The sequence below is a fragment of the Haliotis cracherodii genome, unplaced genomic scaffold (assembly GCF_022045235.1).
Source record: "Haliotis cracherodii isolate W230 unplaced genomic scaffold, xgHalCrac1.p SCAF_4, whole genome shotgun sequence".
Lineage (NCBI taxonomy): Eukaryota > Metazoa > Mollusca > Gastropoda > Lepetellida > Haliotidae > Haliotis > Haliotis cracherodii.
In genome coordinates, this window is record NW_027266297.1 from 28,427,595 (window position 1) to 28,449,762 (window position 22,168).

Here is a 22,168-nt window from a genome sequence, read left to right on the forward strand (position 1 = left end):
GCCGGTCGTAGGTGGCTACTAACGTGGGTGGTTAGACTCGGTGACTTGGTTGATTGCATGTCATAGTATCCCAATCAATGTTCCGAGTGTGAATTACTGGATTTTGGTTTCAGATTCAATTATTTACTTTACCTCGCCACATAAGAAGACAATATCTGTGTGAGGCGTTAAACAACAAACAAACAAACAGTAAATTTGTTGAAACACACTGTAATATCCACATCCTAGGTTTCTGTTGTTGGTCCGGATCTGCATGTGCTCAATCTGTTTGTTTTGTCACTGATATATCTCAACAGCATTGATTAATCACCTTGCCACATGCACATGTTATGCATGTTGAACAGAAGTACCAATACATCAAGTTTCGGAACACAAGGCCTTGTAATATGTCCATCCCGGTTTGCCGTACAGTTTAGCCAGTGACACAGACACAAACTCACATGTTCCATTGTCACTACTGCTATCCAGGATATTAAAGTTAAAGCCATCACATGCCCACATCATCGTACATTCAATCATGCAGGTATTCAAGCTGCCGATGATTTCATACCTGGCTCTGGTCGTGTGATACATCTCTGTGTAGGGCACAAAGGTGGACGGGGACCTCACACTGAAACTGCAGTTATTTTCTGAAAGTGTCAAAGAAATAAAGAAATAATTCATCCTTTCATATATGCAACGGAGTGAGTGAGTAAGTGAGGAAGATTTAACACCGCTTTTGGCAATATTCCAGCAATATCACGACGGAGGACACCAGAAATGGGCTCCCAACATTGTAGCCATGTAAGCCGGGCCTTAAGCACTTTAAGCACTAGGATACTCCATCGCCCATATGTGCAGCTCTGCTTCATGGTATGCATCAGATATTATTACATACTGCTATTGTACATGGTTATAAATCAGACCACTCACCAATATTGTTGACATTTTCAAATTCCCTAAGTAAGTAGGGGACACGGCCATTTGAAGGTATAGATGGGCTCCAAACAGAATTCGTCAACCTTTTTTGGGAGGATTTAAGCAAAGGGGTTCATAGATATATTACAGAAGTTTTTTGAAACAGAAAATTAACTTCAACAATGAATAGGGGTATTATTACATGCATCCTTAAACCCAATAAAGACAGAATATTACTTAAAAATTGGCGCCCAATATCCTCAACCAAATTCATTACACAAAATATTAAGTACATGCATTGCAAATAGATTTAAAACAACATTAGATATACCTGTACAGGAAAACCAAACCGGGTTTATCCGAGGAAGATGTAGTAGTCAAAATATAAGATAGCTCTGTGAAATATTGTATGAAACTAGAAAGGTAAACAAACATCAACTTCTTTTGTTAATCGACTTTAAATAAAGCATTTGACATTTCAAAATAAAAAAAAGTATTAGAAAAAATTGGCTTTGGGCACAATATGATCAAATGGATAAATATTTTAATAAACAACACAACATCATGTGTTATACAAAATGGACATCTCTCAACATTCCTTATATTAGAATGGGTATGCCTGCATGGAGACCCAGCATCACTATATCTATTTATCTTAGTTGCTGAAAAACAAGGATGCATGACTAGAGAAAATACCTACATTAAAGGAATTACACTTATTGATGTTGAACACAAAAACTTGGGCAATATGCGGTTGACACTCAACCGTTTTTGGATGGAGACAGTCTGTACGTATTTATTAAGACATTGAGTAATTTCTACGAAATATCTGGTTTTGAAATATATGTCGACAAAAAAGCTATCTGGATAGGTGCAATGTCAGGAAGTAATTTTAAGTTGTGTACGGAGATCAAACTTGAGTGGCACACAGGCAATTAGACAGGTTTCTTATACCAATTCAACTCAATTATAAGTATTTGCAAGTTTCTATGTACTGACAAAAGAGAAAAAATTAAAAGAATTAACATTATTAGAAAAAATGATTTGGGGGATTTAGAATGATAGAACTTGAAGCATTTTATTGAAGCATAGAACCTCTCTACCCCTAAAAGATATTAACAGAGTAACAGACAAATTCACAACTTACCAATTCAATGCTTATATTTAGTTATACCCTAAGTCTTACTTCTACACACATATCCACTGTTAAAGAATAATGCCTCCACCATTATTTAATATCATATGCCGTTATGTCATATCGTCCTTAATATATTGTCTGGATACTTTTGAAATTGAATAAAAATTGTTTGAAGAAAATGAAAAAAAAATGAAAAAAGAGAGAAGACGTTTTGATATGAGTGTATGTTCCACTCTGATTTTATTAGATGATTTTGATTTTTTATTTCCCCTGCGACTTTCGGAAAAGAATCAATAAAATCCACACCTTAGTAATGCTTACTTTACTATCCACACTTATTATCGGCTGTGCAGTGTCTGCTATATTAGTAACATATATTATCTAATCTAACAGTTGCATTCCAAAATATCTCATTTCAATATGATTAGCCTTGATTATAAGGTTTACAAAGACAAAATTAATCGTGTATGAGATCTTTAAAATGCAATACAAATCAATCAATAGGAACATGTTCCTTCGGTTAAACCCCCTATGGTGTGTATGCTGATATAAACAATGAGATGACAATTACTGTTAATGATTCGTTATCCGAATAATAGTTAATCTGAATAATTAACAAGGTTCAACTATTAAAAATTTAGAATATTGTTTGACTGACCATATATCTTTGGGTGGACTGCCACTTCACACAGAGTTAGCCTGTCCCCACTATTCAGATGTTGCCTCTTCTTTATCCGGACATAGCGCCCCACAACGGGATACATGCATCTAAGAGTTTCTGTAACTGCACTCCCAAATTCCCCAAAGAAGGAATAACACATCTGACCGTTTGCATCAGGGTTTTCAACTGGATCAACTGAGAATACTTCTATGTCAAAGTTGTGAAGACGCCAGTCTGAAACCAAAATATTGTGTAAGAATTCTGTAAGTTTTCACGAGACAGGGGAGTGGATCCGGAGGGGAGGGGAGGGGGAGCTGTTGTATTGATAAAGCTTGAGACTCTGTTCTATGAACGAATATTAGTGGTAATATATATACTGTTACTTTTGTGTGGTACCTGTGTGAACGCTTCCTATAACTTGGGATAAAACCTAAAAGCATCTGGTTTCAACAGGCCACAGAACACTTTCACGGACATGACAAATACGGAGTTACAATGGCTTACAGTTAAGAGTTATGCCCCCTGCTTTATACTTATGTAAACCGCTCCGCCGTTTTTTTTTGAAGATATATTTTCGCTACATAAAACAAGTACATTTTCGTTTAAAATGTGTCACGTTATACATAACCACATAAACACGTTACACAAAGCTGTCAAATAAAACGTTTTGTCGCACTGTACTTTATCTTTGTAGGATAAAATGTGATTACATTTTTAGAGGTTCTTTCGTTAGCAAAACAGTAACTTGCACACACTATATCATGTTTTTAAATCACTATGAAATAGTGATGATAACAGGTGTTCGCGAAAAGGTGAACATACCCTGCCCCATCGGTCACACCCGTCACAAACACATACAAAGGCAAGTCAAATTTTTCATTGGAAACGTGAAATCATCCCTATTGCCATATAGTCTTGTGGAAAGTGTTTTGTCACTTTGAATCTTTATGCATATATCTAAATATGAAACAGATGAAGCGTTCCCAATCTTCTTTATTTCTAGATCAGGAGGATCAATCATTGGAAGGGAATTGCCTATTTGATGATTTTTTTAACGATATCAGATCATTGATACGCGTGAAGCTTAAGTTAAACTTCTTCGCCAAGTTATCTTGTTTTTACTTGCCAATCCGAGCAGATGTTCTGATTCGAATGCATAAGAAAACAGATCAGGAAGAAGGGGAACGCAATTGGTGCCACTGGGGATGCCTATTTCTTGCCTAAATGTCTTCTCCCCAAAGTTTACGTAGATTTTATCGATGAAGAAATACAGCATTTCAGATATTGATTTCAGATGGCTTTCATTTTTGACAAATTGACAATTATGACTAATTAGCCATTCCTTTTTTAATTTTCTTTCCACAAGAACCGATTTGGATATAATTTCGATTGTGTTCGTGGAGGCACGGGTGGCCCAGTCGTCTAAGGCGCCGCGATTCGCTGTGCAGAATTGCGTCCCTTGGCCACGCCAAAAACCTATGTTTGTGGGTTCGAGTCACGGTTCGCCCCGATTATATATCTAGGATTATCAGCACCATACCCGTGCTCATGGGTTTCACCGAACAGGTAAACGTCTGAGACCTGCAGCACTTCGAGCTTTCCTCCCGCATTAAGCTGACACACTGCGATATAACTGGAATACTGTTAAAAGCGGCGTTAAACCCAACTCACCCACTCACTCTTGTGTTCATTGCGGCGCTTCAGCTCTGAATCGCGTTGGCCATCACTATTATTAGTTCCAAAGCTACTGTCATGATTGTTTTCACTCACAGCTTTCATTGGAATGATCGTATTGTGCTGTGAGAAGACGGTAATGTTTGTCAAGTAAAGCATAACAGTCAACGCATGTCAGAAGTTGGATGCACTGAACTCGATACACTGCACACAGTATATTAATTTAGCCTAACCGAATCCTCGCGCTGCAACATGTTCAATGACACAGACGAAAAGTACGGTCATAAGAGTTTCATTGCAAACGAGGAAACTGGCGAATGAGAAGACGGCTGAGCAAATGTCTGTCAAGTTAATTAAGAGTGAAACAACGTTAGTGTCGGAAGCATTTTATAGGGTCGGTCGGGTAATCGGAACCACAAATCTTACTGATAGGCCTGGGTAGCAATATACTCAACAACAAAAGTTCCTGTGACACGTAAAGTTTGGTTTTCAATATTGTAGTGCAAGTATGGAATCAAGTCACAAAAGCGCAACTGCTACAGAAAAGCATTCATTCCATGCAAAAGTTTTATGCAAGCCCCATGCATATCACTACCCATAAAAACATGTGCGTTAACGGGATTCCATATGCATTGTTTAGCATCGTGCTGACAACAACCACTCTGAAAAACAATAAAATTACGCAATTATTCAACATGACGAAATGCCAAGCCTGTCCGAAAATGAGCGTCTGCGAACCATTGGTATGCTCAAAGCAGGATCGAATCAACGTGATGTTGCAAGACAATTTAACGTCCACAGAAACACCATTGGACGGCCATGCAGTGGGGACAAGTTCTATTCACTGACGAGTCTCGTTTTCACCTCAGCCACAGCGATGGACGGATTCGAGTGTACGGACGTCAAGGTGAACGTTACGTCAATCATTGTGTCATGGAAGAAGATCGGTTCGGGGGGCGGCAGCGTTATGGTATGGGGTGGGATTGCAGCAAGACAGAGAACCCGTTTGATAGTGGTAGAGGGAAATCTCAATGGACAACGCTACCGCAACGAGATCATCAGCCCTGTTGTTCTACCGTTTTTGCGTCGTTATGGCCCATGCATTACCTTTCAACATGACAACACCCGGCCTTATATTGCTCAACTTGTTCAGGATTGTCTTCAACAAAACAACGTGAATGCCATCCCCTGGCCGGCTCGCTCCCCTGATCTCTCACCAATCGAGCACATGTGGGATGAGATGGATCGGCGCCTTCGACGTCAACCGCGTGTTCCACAGACACCCCAGGAACTTCGAAACATGCTCCAGCAGATATGGACAGATATCCCACAGGACTTTGTGCGACGCCTGGTCCATTCCATGAGACGAAGATGTGTTGCTTGCATCGCAACCAGAGGTGGACACACACGCTATTGATTGTAAATTGACATTTTGTCATGTTCATGTTTGTTTTGTGAAATGACGCATTTTCTGAAGTCAGTATGGCAAATTAAACCATTTGAACACTTACAGGAATCTTTTATCAGTTGTAAACCGAAATTGTTTCAGTTTTGGTAAAAAACATAACTTTGAATTAAAATCTTATTCAATTTCACAGGAACTTTTGTTGTTCAGTATATGTATACAAAATTTCACAATTCTCCGAAAATAAATCCAAACTTTATTTCCGAAACGGAAATGACACAATCTTTCAAATCCTGAATAGCAAATATTTTTTCAGCACTGTAGAGTAGTGAAAACAAAATACATTTTAACCCCAGAAGCGGTTTTTATCAAGAGTGATTTAAAGCTATGGTAATGTTTCGTTCATAATCGTCGGTTCATAATCATACGAAATATATCGTGATGTTATTCAATGTGAATGATAAATACTCACCAAATTCGCTGAATCCTCTGTTCACGATGGTGACCGCCTCAACTTTAACGACCTGCTGCAGATCCACCCGCCACCACGGCAGTGGATGACTACTGGTTGCGGGGCTGTACGTACATGATAAACCTTCGAAGATAAGTTCTCCATTTCCGTCCACGGCTAGCCCCGGAACAGCTGAGAAGCCAATAGCACTCTGGACAGCAGGTTTTCCACTGGCAACGTTGTCAAGGCAATATGCTGAGAGAAAGAGAAGAAATTTCAGACCAGTTCTTCCAACTCTGAATGTCCGAGACTTTAGACCAGTAATTCCTGCTCACATTAGTATTAATAATAATAATAATAATAATAATAATAATAATAATAATAATAATAATAAGAATAATATAAAATAATAATTCTAATAACACACTCAAACATGTATAAGGTTGTTACGTAGTAACAGAGTTTTCGTCGAATTTCATATCTTAGTTTAACCATGTGCTGATGTCTGATATCTTTATTATGCTCAAAAGTACAGATGGATGTTTGATTTCCACGTACGATTATATTCGGAGGGGTTTTCAGATCTTCGCACACAGAGGTATGTATGAAGGATTTTGGCCTGAAGGATGGGCCTACAAACTGTTGGAGCCTACATGCTCATATGTGTTTGATCATTTCAGCATAGGAAACATGTAACTTTTTTGAGAGGCATTTAGGAAACATGTGTTTAAGCAGTGCAACAAACACATTCTTTACAGATTAACGATTACTGTACGTCCAACAGTAATTACGGGACTTACCACAGACAGAAGAAAAGTAGCGAATGATGACCACCAGTATTTGACTGTAAAACAGCGCTGAAACATGCATCCTTCCCTGCGCCGATTGTCACCCAACACAGACGGATAAGGATAGTGCTTTTTGTTTTGACTTGCTTCCAAGAAACGCAGTCTTATTTATGGTGTGTCATTTGCCATATTCAAACGTTCTGTGTTGGTCAATGTTCCGTATAGACATGTAAATAAATAAAGGACAAGATCACTACTATTATTCGTGTTTGGTTGGCTCAATGGGTTCTGTACAACCTGTTGAATATTTATTTATTTCCCCAGGGATAAAGGTTTTGTCTACTATGTCCCTATACGTTTCAAAAGATTGGACAACCAATAGGATGGACGTTTACCGCTCTGATTAACTCTGAACACTCTGAGAAATAGACGTCGATGGAATTAATCTTTAATGTGAAGCTGTGGCAGAATTGTTTACGTCGTCATGTGTTTGTCAGGCAATGTCTGAAATGGAGGGCCAAGTACACTAGACTAAAACTGGGACTATAAATGGTTTCCACATGCCGTTGTAGGAAGGTTGTTTTGTTGCCATGTTATTGACATCAATAGTATGCAAGGGAGATCAGAAAATATTACATCCCAAATCCATGATTATATTGTAGTCTTCTGTAACATACCATGTGCTAATATCGTTATGGGAGTGAATGAACATTTTAACGTCGCATCGGCATCATTTCAGTCATGGCCAGAAGATAAAGGGCAAGTAAAGGAAATAATTATTATTTTTGATTTTGTTGCGAATATCAACTTTCCTAAATACATGAAGTCAATTTTCGAGAAAAAGTGTACTCCTCAAAACGAAACGCAATACGGATATTTTGGGCCATAAAAGCAAACTTAGCGGACCAAGAGGTGCAAAACGAAGAGGTTTAATGTGTTATAGTGTCAGTGACAAATTTTCCGGATCAAAAGCATCACAACAAGGACATGCAAACCATTAGTCGGGAAACACGTACGATTCAGATAAACGTGCCCATTGCATTAACAAATGGGCCATGGAGCTGCACGTAATTCACGTGCAGCAGGACAATCAACGGTATTATAGTGCAGGGCGTTTGATTGCCTGGCATCTTCGTCAATCGAACAGTGACTGTTCAACAACATGGCAAGATTAACAGAAGTGCAAATAAACAACGTCATGGGCCGCGTGCAGGCAGGGAAATCCCGATCAGCTGTAGCCAGAGTTTTCAATGTAGCGCCCAGCACCAACACAAGGCTATAGGATGGGTTTCTACATGAAAGGACGACCACAGCCACCTCAACCGCATCCAAAATACCCGGTCTGCGCAGAATCTCCGACCAGACCGTACGAAACCGTTTAAGAGCAGGTCTACGAGCAAGACGTCATGTTCGACGTGTAATAGACAACATAGTCAACAACGACTGCATTGGTGTCGTCAACACAAGGTATGGCCTCAACTGCGTGCAGGAAGTGGACAGGTTTGGTGGGGGTAGCGCTATGATGTGGGCGGATACCTCTCATCATGGCAGGAGAGGTTTGGTCCATATCCAGGGCAATCTTACGGCTCAACGATACAAAGTTCTCCTATCACACGTCCTCCCATTTTCAGCCAATGGCAACGGTGTTTTCCAGCAGGACAACGCTCGACCGCATACAGCACGGATCACAACAACGTTAATGTTCTCCCCAGGCCCTTCCAGATCCCCGAATTTGAACCCGATAGAGCACCTGTGGGATGAGTGAGTGAGTGAGTGTGATTTTACGCCGCTTTTAGCAATATTCCAGCAATATCACGGCGGGGGACACCAGAAATGGGCTTCACACATTGTACCCACGTCGGGAATCGAACCCGGGTCTTCGGCGTGACGAGCGAACGCTTTAACCACTAGGCTACCCGACCGCCCCACCTGTGGGATGAATTTGATAGACGGCTACGCCGACGTGAACAACAACCCGAGACTTTGCAGGAGTTGGCTTTTGCTTTGCAGGCCGAGTGGGCTCTCATTCCCCAGGATGTGATTCGCATACTCAGCAGGGGATGTCAGGCCGCTATCGATTCCAACGGGGGACATACCTGTTATTGATGGTAGCTGACCTTCACCTTGGACTTTTCCTATGTACCGATAACTGAGATGACTACAATCACCAAGTATTCTCTCCAAAACATTTTGGCTTAATACCTTTTACGGTTCCTCGTATAAATGTATTTTCCTATCTCGCACAAACCTGGCTTTGCGTTTCTTTTTTTGAACAGTATATTTAATGTCAAAGTGAAAGTGTTGAAATCAGACGCCCCGTAATCGTTTTCCAAAACAAACCTATTTCGTGGCGTGTCCCAAAGCGTGTCCCTATATAAATCTATCTTACGTTATCTTATCCAGAAACTTATAATTTTGGGTTCGATTCCCGGTTCGTCGCAATTCTGTTTCTAGGTTTGTCAGCCCCGCCCTCGTGGGTTTCACTGAAGTGGTAAACGTCTGAGACCTGCTTCACTTCGGACTTTCCTCCCACATTAAGCTGACACGCCGCAATATAACTGGAATACTGTTAAAAGCGGCGTTAAACCAAACTCACTCACTCACTTAAGTTATCTTCGGTTAAGCAGCTATTAGGTTACGTTAAGGAGCGGTCAGCCGCAATTCAAACACCAGTCAAGAGCAAATCTAAGGGTGTATCTATTTCTGGTAATTCTGCAAAAATAGCCACACTGCATGCATACTATAGATGAGCATAAATGCAGATAAGCCCCGTTATGCGAATAAAATGTCTGAGGCGGAAAAGGGGCAGGCTGGGAGCTGGCCTGGTCTTTAAAATTGCGAAGCCCGACATGGGAACCCGTTTTAACCCCAGTGGAGGATCTTTTCGTTTCAGCGACGATTGAACCAAACATTTTATCGTCTGTTTTACGCTATTTCCGTTTTAGAAACTTAGATTTTGGTCAAGCATTGGTGATTAAACATGCCCTAAAATATTAAAATCTGCAAAATGACCAGTTTACTTGCCCTTTATATGTTAAGAGTTTTTGGAGCCAAAGATTAAAGTGGCAAGTTTTCACCAAATTCGATGGTCGACTGGAACTGAAGTCGCGTCTTCATGTTAGTGAGTCACAGAGATCTCTTGAACTATCCTTGAAACGAAACTCATTTGCACCAGTGGTTTTATACTTGCATGGGATTTATTGTTCATACATTTTTACGCCTGGTGATGCAAGTTTACAGTTTCAACTAAGTCAACGTTACGTAGGACCCGTGGAGATCCGGGGTAGAATAGGTCTACAGCAACCCATGCTTGTCGTAAGAGGCGGATAACGGGATCCGGTGGTCAGGCTCGCTGACTTGGTTGATGCATCTCATCGATCCCATTTACGTGGATCGATGCTCATGATGTCAATCACTGGATTGTCTGGTCCAGACTCAATTATTTACAAACCGCCGTCATATAGCTGAAATATTGCTGAGTGCGGCGTTAAACAAAACACAAACGAGCAAACCGTTACGTAGATGTTGTCATCTGTAGCACAAGCTCAGAAACTTACCACAGGGTACAACACCTGTCCTGTAGATCAAGCCGTTATGGACATTAAGTGTGACGGTGGCCCCAGGATCGTGACAGCAAGTCACAGATGTATCATGATATATAGTAATTTCTCTAGTGCCCTGACTTGCACATTGATACAAGTCACAGATGTATTGTACCATGTATTTACTTAGTCAAAAGCGTAATTCTATGTGACGAAAGTTACTTAGTCCGCTATGCTAAACCTACATTACAACATTACGCAATGCACGTTATTGTCAGTTTAATCAAATATTTCCCAAATGCGTGACTATGTTGATCTCACATAAGTAAACCACAATAAATCAAAAAAGATATTCGTAGATATCCAATATATGAGTGAGTGAGTATAGTTTTACGCCTCTTTTAGCAATATTCCAGCAACACTACGGGGGGCGTGACAAGCGGACGCTTTAACCACTAGGCTACCCTCAGTACATGATGTTAAACAACTTATTTGTTATAATATTTGTACTTTTACGATTGCAACGATTCGAGTAAAAGTGGTAACTCGTTCATAGTGAAATATTCCAAAAGGACAACAAAACAAAGACACCACGTGTTGTCGATAAGAAATTTTATACCACGGATATTCGTGTACATATATTTCTAGTGTGAATATCGAGTAAACGTTGCTGTGAGTCATGATAAAGATTTTAGCAATATTCCAGCAATATCACGCCGGGGGACACCAGAAATGGGCTTCACACATTGTACCCATGTGGGAAATCGCACCCGGGTCTTCGTCGTGACGAGTTAACGCTTTAACCACTAGGCTACCCGACCGCCCCTTTGCTGCTTTAAATTAAGTTATTTAAGGATTGACTGTGTATTTTTTTCGGTTCATTGAGGTATGAATCGAAAAACCGATGTGCAAACTGTATGAATCCGCGTAGCGGATTCTTACAAAAGTTTGCACATCGGTTTTTCGATTCATACCTCAATGAACCGAAAAAAATACACAGTCAATGCTTATAATTAAATTCGACAACGTAAAACATGTTTTATCTACAATAGTTTAACCCAAAACAGTTGCATATATCAAAACAGACAAAAATGACGGCATTGATGAACATTCCAGGTGTAGGAATACATACAGTGGCGTGACATGAATCAGGTGATCGTTTAATTTATGCACATAACTTGACACGCCTACACAGTCAGTAGCCAATCAACGGAGAGTGGGATTAAAACAATGTTCATTTGACCTGTCAATTAAGGCAAGAGGCGAAAAGACTTGCAACAGTCAGACTGTAACGAACCGGAAGAAATATGTCCGAGAGAAGGCGGCTGTTTCAAATAACATGGTCATTTACTGCGTGATTCAAACATTACTTCCCTGATTACGGTAAAACAGTTGGAGAAATGCTAGTTAGAAATGAAACGCAAAGACATGAAAGTTGAACCGAGGCGAGCGGGAAAAAAAACTGGCGAGCGAGCCTGCACGTTTGCTGTTTCATTCATTCTCGGCCTTCGGTTTCAAAGGGTAGTTTGGACAATGAATATGCATGAAAGTCGCTAAATGTCCTGTGCATGACGATACACGTGAGCAGAAAGGGAATTCCCTCGACTGTAAAATTGGGATTCCCCGACATTCCGAAGTAATAAAAGTAGTGCGCAGCGGTGGGCGTGGCTTAATTTTTTACATTCATTGGGAAATGAATGCAATAACACGTGACCAATTCAGCTAATCAGAATGCAGGAATTTCCATGAACACAACCAAAATTTAATTATAGTCATATAATATCAAAAGTTTTATTCTTTAAATACTATTCTATGAAGCAAACATACTTGAGCGAAGGTGTAAACTAGCTAATAATATCTTTCTGTGTTCTTGCTGGCACAAATTCATGTTAAGTTGTTTGAATATAAATAGTTTCAATAACAACTTTGAACAAATGTCTGTATGTGGCATTGTAGAAGCTGGAATGTCAGCGAAGATAGAGTTGACTTATTATTTCAATGTCACGGGTCGGTACGGGTGCTAGTACCTTTATCAAACAAGCGATGGACTCAGGGTAGGGCATGGTTGGATAGCGATGATTACACATAGATTAACAACAATAAAATTATGCTACAAAATGATAATAGCAAACAACATCATTTACCATAAGAACCCAATAAATCAATAGAGCTGAAACTGCACACAAATATTGTTATATGACAGTGTAATGTACTGTTAAACAATGTTGTAACTGTATCATATTGTTTCTGTTAAGATTCACTAGAATCTAAGTGGGCAAGAGCATGCCTTTCCCCTCTCCCATTACATCAAGACCAGCGATTGTGTGAAGAACATATTTTCACCCTTGATATCCAGGCTGGTGTTATTTTGAAAGCTTGACCACTTTGCTACTAGGTGAATATTATTATCACTGACTTAATTGCTATTACCAATGCTTTTATATTTTATACTCCATTGCTTTTACGACTGGCCAGGATATAAAAAGTTCTCATGCCCACATTCTCGTACATTCAATAATGCAGGTGTTTAAGCTCCCGATGATTTCAGGCCTGCGTCTGAAAGAGAAGAACTTGTAGACCATTGCTACTATATGCTGAATGAAAGAGAAGAAATTGTAGACCATTGCTATTATATGTTGAATGAAAGAAAAGAACTTGTAGACCATTGCTAGTATCATTTATATTAGGGCAAACCTGGTTGGTGGCGTGAGATAAAGCTATAAGTACTGTATACTCTTCCTTGTCATTCTTAGCAGATATACGGATACGCAAGGAAATGTCCAGACACAATTTAAACCCCATTCAAAATTTAATCAAAACCAGTGGCTATTTCTGTCAATCCTGCAGAAGGAACATTTTTATCGTCTTGTTTTCTAACATAACACCTTTTCGTGACATCATACTTGATCCTGTTTACACTTTGATTTTCACGTTGGCAGATAGAAAAGAGATCTAATTGTTGCACAAACATATTTCAAGGAGAATAGGTCTTTTGTTACTTCTAGTGCACTTGTGGGAATCATTTTGTTTTGTCTCACGTCAGATGTAAATGTTATTGTCAGAAACAACAATAAGTGGGATTTGAGATGTCGAGGGATCTGAAATAATCATGAAATCGATGATTCTATTCGTGTCAATGATTCCAAGCTTCAAGCCGCCAGTAAAACATCAATGACACGGTGGACAAAGTTTAAGAGTTATATTTGTTTTGTTTTTGTTTTTGCGCGACATTCAAAAATATTCTAGCGGTACAACATCGGTTTGTAAGTAATCGAAATAGTGGTTGATATCATGAGCAAAATCATACACAGTCGGGGTAGCAAAATCAACCAAATTACCGTTACGTATAAACTGTCCATTCGGTAGAACACATAAGACACAAATAGCGACTATGCTTGTCGTAAGAGGCGACTAACGGGATCGGGTGGTCAGACTCGTTGACTTGGTTGATGCATGTCATCGATCTCAATTGTGTGGATCGGTGCTCATGATATTAATCACTGGATTGTCTGGTCCAGACTCGATTATTTAAAAACCGCCGTCATATAGCGGGAATATTGCTGAGTAAAGTTAGTGTTGGGAAAATATGTGTGTCTTAAAATATCATAACTTGTCAATAACTGAATTTTCGGTTTCGGTTTCAATAATTATACAGACACCTGTCATATTACAAGAACATATCTTAGTGAGGAGCTTAACAACAAACAAACAAACAAACAAACACATAAGCTGCCAATTAGTTGAAACAAATACATGAAATACAACATTCATATCCTAAGGAGGAGAAAATAAGGATGTCAGCTTCTTCATTATGAGGAACAAAACGTTTCGGAGAATATACTTACTCCTTCATACTTACTCACGTATCACCTGAAGGAGTAAGTATATACTCCAAATGTTGTGTTCCTCATAATAAAGGTGTTGACATCTGTTCCTTAAGTGTATCACTTCAAAATGCCATTCAAAGACTTGATTCACATCCTAGTTTTCCTTCTGTTGGCCCAGATCTCCATGTGCTCAATATGTTTGTTTTGTTACTGACAGTGACCACCATTCACAGCCGACTTGTATGTTTCCAAGGCTATATCTCAACAGTTATGATTAGTCACCTTAGCAATTGCACACTGCAGAGTTGAGCAGCCGCACCAATACATCAATTCCTACACGTATTGTGGTGGAGTTTCGGAACAGAGGGCCTTGTAATATGTCCATCCTGATTTGCCGTATAGTTTTGCCAGTGACATAGACACAAACTCACATGTTCCATTGAGATTGCGGCTGTCAAGGCTATTAAAGTTAAAGCCATCACATGCCCACATCATCGTACATTCAATCATGCAGGTCTTCAAGCTCCCGATGATTTCATGCTTGGGTCTTGTCGTGTGATACATCTCTGTGAAGGGCACAAAGGTGGACGGGGACCTCTGACTGAAACTGCAGTTATTTTCTGAAAGTGTCAAAGAAATAATTCGTATTTCTATTTGCGAAACTGGTATTGATCGGTTATATGGTATTTATCAGATATTATTACATGATACAATATGGTATTACAAAACGATTATAGTTCCCTAGCAAGTGTTTCGGGACAGAAATCAGTTAAATCGACGCATTTACTATCCACACTTATTATCTGCAGTTCAGAAACAGTGTCTTCAATGTAAATTATTATAATAATTTGCGTTTTCCGTATGATTATCAAATGGTCGTATAAATGATATTAACTCATCTCATTATCAGTGACATTTGAGGACTAAAGTCTAAAGTGCTCGTTTATGAGATTGTTTGTCCAACTTAATAGGGCCATCCTAATGAGTAAAATAGGAACTACAACTACCACTACTACTACTACAATTCTACTACTACTACTACTACTACTACTACTACTATAACGACTCCTACTACCACTACTCAAAAGAAGTTAAAGAAGACCCGACGTTTTTTATATGTTTGAATTTCATCTGCCATGGCTGGTCGGTATTGCAACGTTAACGCTCAGCCTTCCAACTGTGGGTGTTCTTTAAAGTGTCCTCAGAAGTGGTATAATGGTACAAAACTACCTAACAATTGTTAATCTGAACAATTGACAAAGTTCAACTATTAATCAATTGGAATATTGTTTTGCTGACCATTTATCTTTGGGTGGACTGCCACTTCACACAGAGTTAGTCTGTCCTCACTATTCAGATTCTGCCTCTTCTTTATCCGGACATAGCGCCCCTCAACGGGATACATGCATCTGAGAATTTCTGTAACTGCACTCCCAAATTCCCCAAAGAAGGAAAAACACATCTGACCATTTGCTGCAGAGCTCTCAACTGGATCAGCTGAGAATATTTCAATGTCAAAGTCGTGAAGTCGCCAGTCTGAAACCGAAATATTGTGAAAGAATTGTGTACGTTTTTACGAGACATTAGTTGTAAAACTAAGCATCAAAATCTAGCCACAAATAGACATCAGCATGACTATCATGTAGTCTTTAGTAGTAATACTCAACCATCTTATGAGAGGCCGGTGGATGATGAAGATGAATGGAATTGGTTAAACCCCAAAAGAAGTAGGAATTACCTACTTATACTCATTTGATGTATACACAAAACTTAAATGCACAAAACCTTATGTTTATGCAAATCCGGCACAAACAATACATGGTGTGTTGAGCTTTGCATTTGAAGCCCAGTTTTGGACTCAGTTCCTACCCTCGACTTACATATCAGCTTGGGAAGCGAACAAAACGAAAGTTTTACATTCCTGAATTGCAAAAGGCACCAGTTTAGCATTTGAGGTATGCATTAACAGCGTTAGCTGAACATGTTGAAGTTAAGGAATTAGGCTACATTTAAACGGAGAACAATTCTTGTCTTTGAAAGGTAAATTCGCAAACTAAATATTACGACCTGCAAAAGGCATCTGTTGTCTGATTTTGTCTCCCTTTGACAATGATATTGAACAGCTTGTGACTTAAGATGCGGAAGTGAACACTACTTTCATTTGAACATATGTTGCCTTACGAAAAGTAAACATTAACATTAAACACGAAGTAGCAAAAGGCCGAAGCTCTACCCTTAATAATACTACTAAAAATGCCTACCATCTTCAAAAAATCCTCAATAGCAATAAGCACTTTCAGTACTGTAGTGGTTATATACAGATTTGCTACCCCGTTTAACCTACCGTAAGTCTGAGAATAAACGCCACTTCAAACGACTCAAAAACGAAGCCTCAAAGAGAGACATTTTAAACGATAAAAACTAAAAAAAACCTACAAAAACAACGCCTACCTCGTATATACGCTTGGTCAAAGGACATTCCGTTATAAATACAAGCACTACACTTTTTCTAATTTTTATTGAAAACACTGATGCGAGGCATCAATCCGGGTAGGCGTAACAGTCTAGTCATTGAAGCGTTTGCTCGTCACGCCGGGGATACAATGTGTGAAGCTAATTTCTGGTGTCCCATACTGTGATGTTGCTTGAATATTGGTAAAACGGCGAAATTGGACGCGACAAAGGCCTGTCTATTATTATAAGAAATCCATGAGCATTTGTTTCTTAATTACTATCAAATAGGTGATAGATGTATAGTATATATGGACAAAATATATTGACTGTATGTGTGTTTTACTGTTTAGGAGCTCAATGTCGACCAAAAGTTGTAACGTCTCATGCATAAAAAATACATCGTGATATTATTCAATGTGAATGATGAAATTTTACCCTTTTCGCTGAATCCTCTGTTAACGATTGTGACCGCCTCAATGTTTACCACCTTCTGCAGATCCACCCGCCACCAAGCCAGTGGATGACTACTGGTTCCAGGGCTGTACGTACAAAATGAACCTCCGAAGATAAGTTCCCCATTTCCGTCCACGGCTCGACTCGGCACACCGGAGAACCCAACAGCACTCTGGACAGCAGGTTTTCCACTGGCAACGTTGTCAAGGCAATATGCTGAATGAAAGGATAGGTGTTTCTTGATTGTTCGAGATTTTAGACCAGTACTTCCTGTCAACACTGATATCATTAATAAAACAATTCTACATCTAATTTGGAATGTATAAGCTTTGCATATGAAGTAAAGAAGAAACCTCACTGGTGTGGTGGTCGGCCATGTCCGAGAGCCGCAGCCCGTGCCAGGGAAGCTGCAGGACCCAGAAATCCTCCCAGCCAATCAGCTAGCCGGGACCCCATGAGGGAATCAGTCAAGTTCAAAGCAAGCAAAGTAAGTAGACGTCTTTTATGGCCTTTCGCTTACCCTTGCTAATATAGCTGACTCACAGTAGTGTCAACTAGTGCCACTGGTACTAGTATCGTCGGCATAGTACCGACATAAGTTAAAACTACACTGGTATGCATGAATATTGAAATAGGCACATATATTCAAACGTCACCTCTTTCACGTCACGGGGCTTAATTTGCATCACTATTTTGCCTTTTACGCCCAATGAAATCTGCTTCTTCGGATAATAATTATCTAGTGTTGTGTTTTATTTACAAGTCGAATTAAGTTGGGTAAATTATGTTTTCAATAGGGTTATTCAAAATTTCACACGAGGTCTTTTCGACTCATTATGATGTCATTTACGAAGGAGGTCAAACCTAACTTTCGGTCGCATTACTGTCTTTAAAAATTCCATATTTCAGTTTAACCGTGTACTGAAGTCTAATATCTTATGTATGCTCTATATTCTAGATGGATGTTAGATTTACAATGTCCTTTGTAGGTAGGGGTTGTCAGGTTTTCACCCAAAGAGGTGTCGAATATCGGAGTGAAAATCTGATTTTGATGAGATTCTGAAAATGCTGACACTTATATTGACATGCGGATAGTGAACGCTCAATACATTTGTTTTCTTATTGTGTGTGATGTGGCTCATATATGTTTAATTGCCTAATTCATTATTTCAAGACATGAACCAATCAGAGAAGACATACCATCCCCATCTTATAGCCTTAAATGCAGTCGACCTTAGACAATGTTCAGAGAAAATTATTGGATGTGTCTTTTATGTACAGCAATGCCAGATTGATGTTATGGCACAATACGAGACGTTGGTAGTGTTTCTAAACAACTAACTGCCAGCATTAAAGTAATTGGGTCTGTCTGGTATGTCAAAGACGTCAACGCAACCATGGACACAAAAAAGGACGAAGGCCAAATGATGCATCAATTTGGAAGATTTGTTGCTTCTCCTTCAGGAACCATTGGGACTCCATAAAGTAAGACCATCCTCTATGTCGTTGAAGGAAATCAAACGACTCCAGCAATAATTAGTGATGGATGGGTCTGCAGACAGTATCGACTAGAGAGTATCGTTCTTGATATTACTCTGAAACGTTGGACCAAACCAGAAACAGACTCTCAGACGAAGACAGCATGTTGCTTATAAGGGCGTTGATGCCTTAAATTTAAGTAACATTCTCATTCCGGTTTCGGAAAATATCCCACACTATTTCACATTTCAGGCACCACCAACCTTTTCACACCATTACATCCAAGTTGTTCAATTAAGGCAACGACTAAAAAGTAAATAGACAGGTCATGATGAAAATCCCAGTACTTGTGGCTGCCAAGACTCATCACACTGCTCCTATACAGTCATTGGTGACCGACAGTTTTTCCAATACGGACCAACATATTGTGGGCAGCGTTTAAAAATCATTACGGATGCTGTCGAACCACATGCCAAGGAATGTACCAAAAGAGAAGAGAGTAGGTTACATCACTACCTGATGTTGTTATTTGAAGAATGCGCAAATTGAAAAAGAGCAAACAGCATTGGAAAAATCCAGTTCTGTCCCGGCCAGCTTTGATCAAAGTCCTACATGGAACGTTTGTAGTTGGTCCCTCTGACAAGGCCTTAAACAATCATGACAAATATATGTAAGCATGACTACAGTATTTGGTTTTATGATAGAGCTAGGTATAAGTGACAAGTCAAATATTGTCACATATAAGGCCAGTATGTTAACCGGGAAAAAAATCTGTGAAAAACACGCATCAGTACTATCACCTTTTGACCTGACTCTAAAACCTAGGATATGTCCATTTCACTTTTACACTAGATTCCAACGCTCAATACATATCCATACAAAGCATGTTGCTGCGTCCAGAAAAACGTAATGTACTAACAAATATCTGTCTCAAAGATTAACGATAACCTTTAATACAATCAATGAAGGAATTCTATATATTCGCAGAAAGTATTTGAGACAGATGTAATTAATACTATGTGGATTCTCAAAACTTCAAAGGACCTCATTGACATGATTCATTAGTATAGAAAAGAACAGAAGTTCAATTAAGTTCAATTAATAATGTCAAAGCATTTGATTTTCAACTTGGTAAACCACTGTCCTGCATGGCACACTTAAGGAAACACTTAACTCCGTGATACATGGGCCATTTGTTGGTGACGATAGATATAGTTACATTTCTATATCTCAGAGGTTCGGGACAATTTGCAAAAAAAGAGCAAAAGTCATCTGAATTTCACCTGAAGTTCACTGAGAGAACAATATGTAAAATGTCCTCACAAGAACATCTGTGTGAAAGTTTGGGAATAAGACATTAAAGCAAGAAGTAGGCATCCCCATGGGCACCAATTGTGCTCCCGTTCTGGTTGGTCTTTTGCTTTATGCATATAAATCAGAATGACTGTTTGTAATTGGATTGTCAAAATCAAAACGGGTGAATTTGGACGAGAACTTTAGCATGAACTCCAGGTATATCGATGATCGTTCAATAACGGTCAAAGAGCCTAGTCCCTTTGAATGATGTACCCACCTGAACCAGAAATAAAAGAGTGAAACTGTCTCATTTGTTTCATATTTAGATCTATACATAAAGATTCTGAGTGATAACCAATGAAAAATATTTGTATGCCATACAGTAATTGAAGGACTTACCGCAGACAGAAGGAAAATAGTGAAGGATGAATCCCAATATTTCACAGCACAACAGTGCTGAAACATGCATCCTTCTTGTTCCGACCATCCTCTGCCTACACAAAGTGATAAGGAAAGTTAGTTTTGTTTTGACGCACTTCCAAGGTAACGCAGTCTTGGTATTGATACGTCACTGGTCCAGTACAACGTTCTGTCTTTTGGAATATTCTACAAACATACATACAACAAATGAAGTACTTGATCAATACTGTTAGACTTTTCTGAGTGGCTAACAAAGTTTCACACTACATGTATAAATAAAGGATATTTCCCTCGTGACAGTCTGCATCCTTTTAAACAGAGTCGCCGAGCTCAATACAATTTGTTTTCAATTTTCAGGAACAGAATCGATGTACGTTTTGTGCTACAGTTTCCTTTGACTTTTATGCAAACTTGCAGAGTAGTTTTTTGTCTGCCAAAGTCATATGCCATTACAGGATGGTTATTTTACTGCCACGTATGCAATGGGGGTCAGAAAAGTTAAAATGGACAACTGAGGAGAAAAACGTGATCGCGAAGTTGTCACGAACATAAATATTCCTAGATTCATTACCTTCTTAGAAAATGTTTAAATGTCCAAGTGAAAGTACTGAAATCACACGCTCCGTAATTTGATTCCAAAACAAACCTATTTGGTGGCGTGGCCAAAAGCTACATGTACTCTATTATCTATCATCTGATGCTCATTATCAAAACAACAATTAATTTCTGTAACCAGCATTTTATGACTGACCTCCTGTTTGCGTACAATAAACCACCTGCTGGTCCTATTCCTCACAACGAATGCCTATCAGGGATTAATCTTCTGAAGGCATCTTCTATGTTGTTACTATTTTTTGGCATAAGGTGTGGACATGGTTCAGACAGAAAAGCCTCGTGATGCAATTAAAAACTCCGAGGCAGAAGTTGGCAGACTCAGTACCGCCTAATCGTTGAAATTGTGCAGCGGAAGGTTATTTTACTGCCATGTTGTTGTTGCCATCAATAGTATGCAAGGGTGATCAGAAAAGTTAAAAGGACAACTGAGGTGAAAAACGTGATCGCGATGTTGTCACGAACATAAATATTCCTAGATTCATTACCTTCTTAGAAAATGTTTAAATGTCCAAGTGAAAGTACTGAAATCACGCGCTCCGTAATTTGAAATTGTGCATCGGGAACTTGTTTTAACCCAGGTGACTTTTTGTATCGTTTGTTTTACGCTATTTCCGTTTTACAAAATTGATTTTTGTGATTACGCTTTCCCTACAGTACTGTTGACGCGCTTGTTGACAGGGAATTAGCTCTTTGGGTAATAAAGGACAAAATCGACATCACTGTCCCGGAACGCTTTATGCACAACATGTCAACAATAAACAACAAGTGCACAATGAGCGGAATACCTGCTCTGACAACAGAAACACAGCGATGAGCGAACCTTTCAGCTCAGGCATACATGAGGTGAGCGGAGCTACAGCTCACCTCAGGACGTTTCCTGCGAGCGGCACATCCTGCTCGAGGTAGTCCCAACATCAGCACTTGGAATCCCAAGCTTGACTAACACATATACTAATGGTAACACATATATAGTAATGAACAACAATGGACAGACAAAGAGACAATGACGTTGCTTTGGAGATTGGACATATGGGCGTGATGAACCGACACAGTTCAGGGGATGATCAA

At 39.4% G+C, this 22,168-nt stretch overlaps 2 protein-coding genes across 2 annotated transcripts; both read right to left on the reverse strand.

Moving 5' to 3' along the window:
• Positions 1–357: 357 nt before the first annotated feature.
• LOC139479357 (fucolectin-1-like) lies at positions 358–7,106 on the reverse strand. The gene is made up of 4 exons (XM_071262215.1): positions 7,027–7,106; positions 6,248–6,481; positions 2,694–2,930; positions 358–629 (listed from the first exon to the last, which is right to left on the reverse strand). Exons 1-4 carry the CDS (start codon positions 7,094–7,096, stop codon positions 358–360), a joined length of 813 nt encoding a protein of 270 aa, XP_071118316.1. The 5' UTR covers positions 7,097–7,106.
• Positions 7,107–14,716: 7,610 nt separating this feature from the next.
• LOC139480352 (fucolectin-like) lies at positions 14,717–20,534 on the reverse strand. The gene is made up of 4 exons (XM_071263415.1): positions 20,465–20,534; positions 17,273–17,506; positions 15,683–15,919; positions 14,717–15,003 (listed from the first exon to the last, which is right to left on the reverse strand). The coding sequence occupies exons 1-4, from the start codon at positions 20,532–20,534 to the stop codon at positions 14,717–14,719; spliced, it is 828 nt and encodes a 275-aa protein (XP_071119516.1).
• Between the last annotated feature and the right edge of the window lie 1,634 nt (positions 20,535–22,168).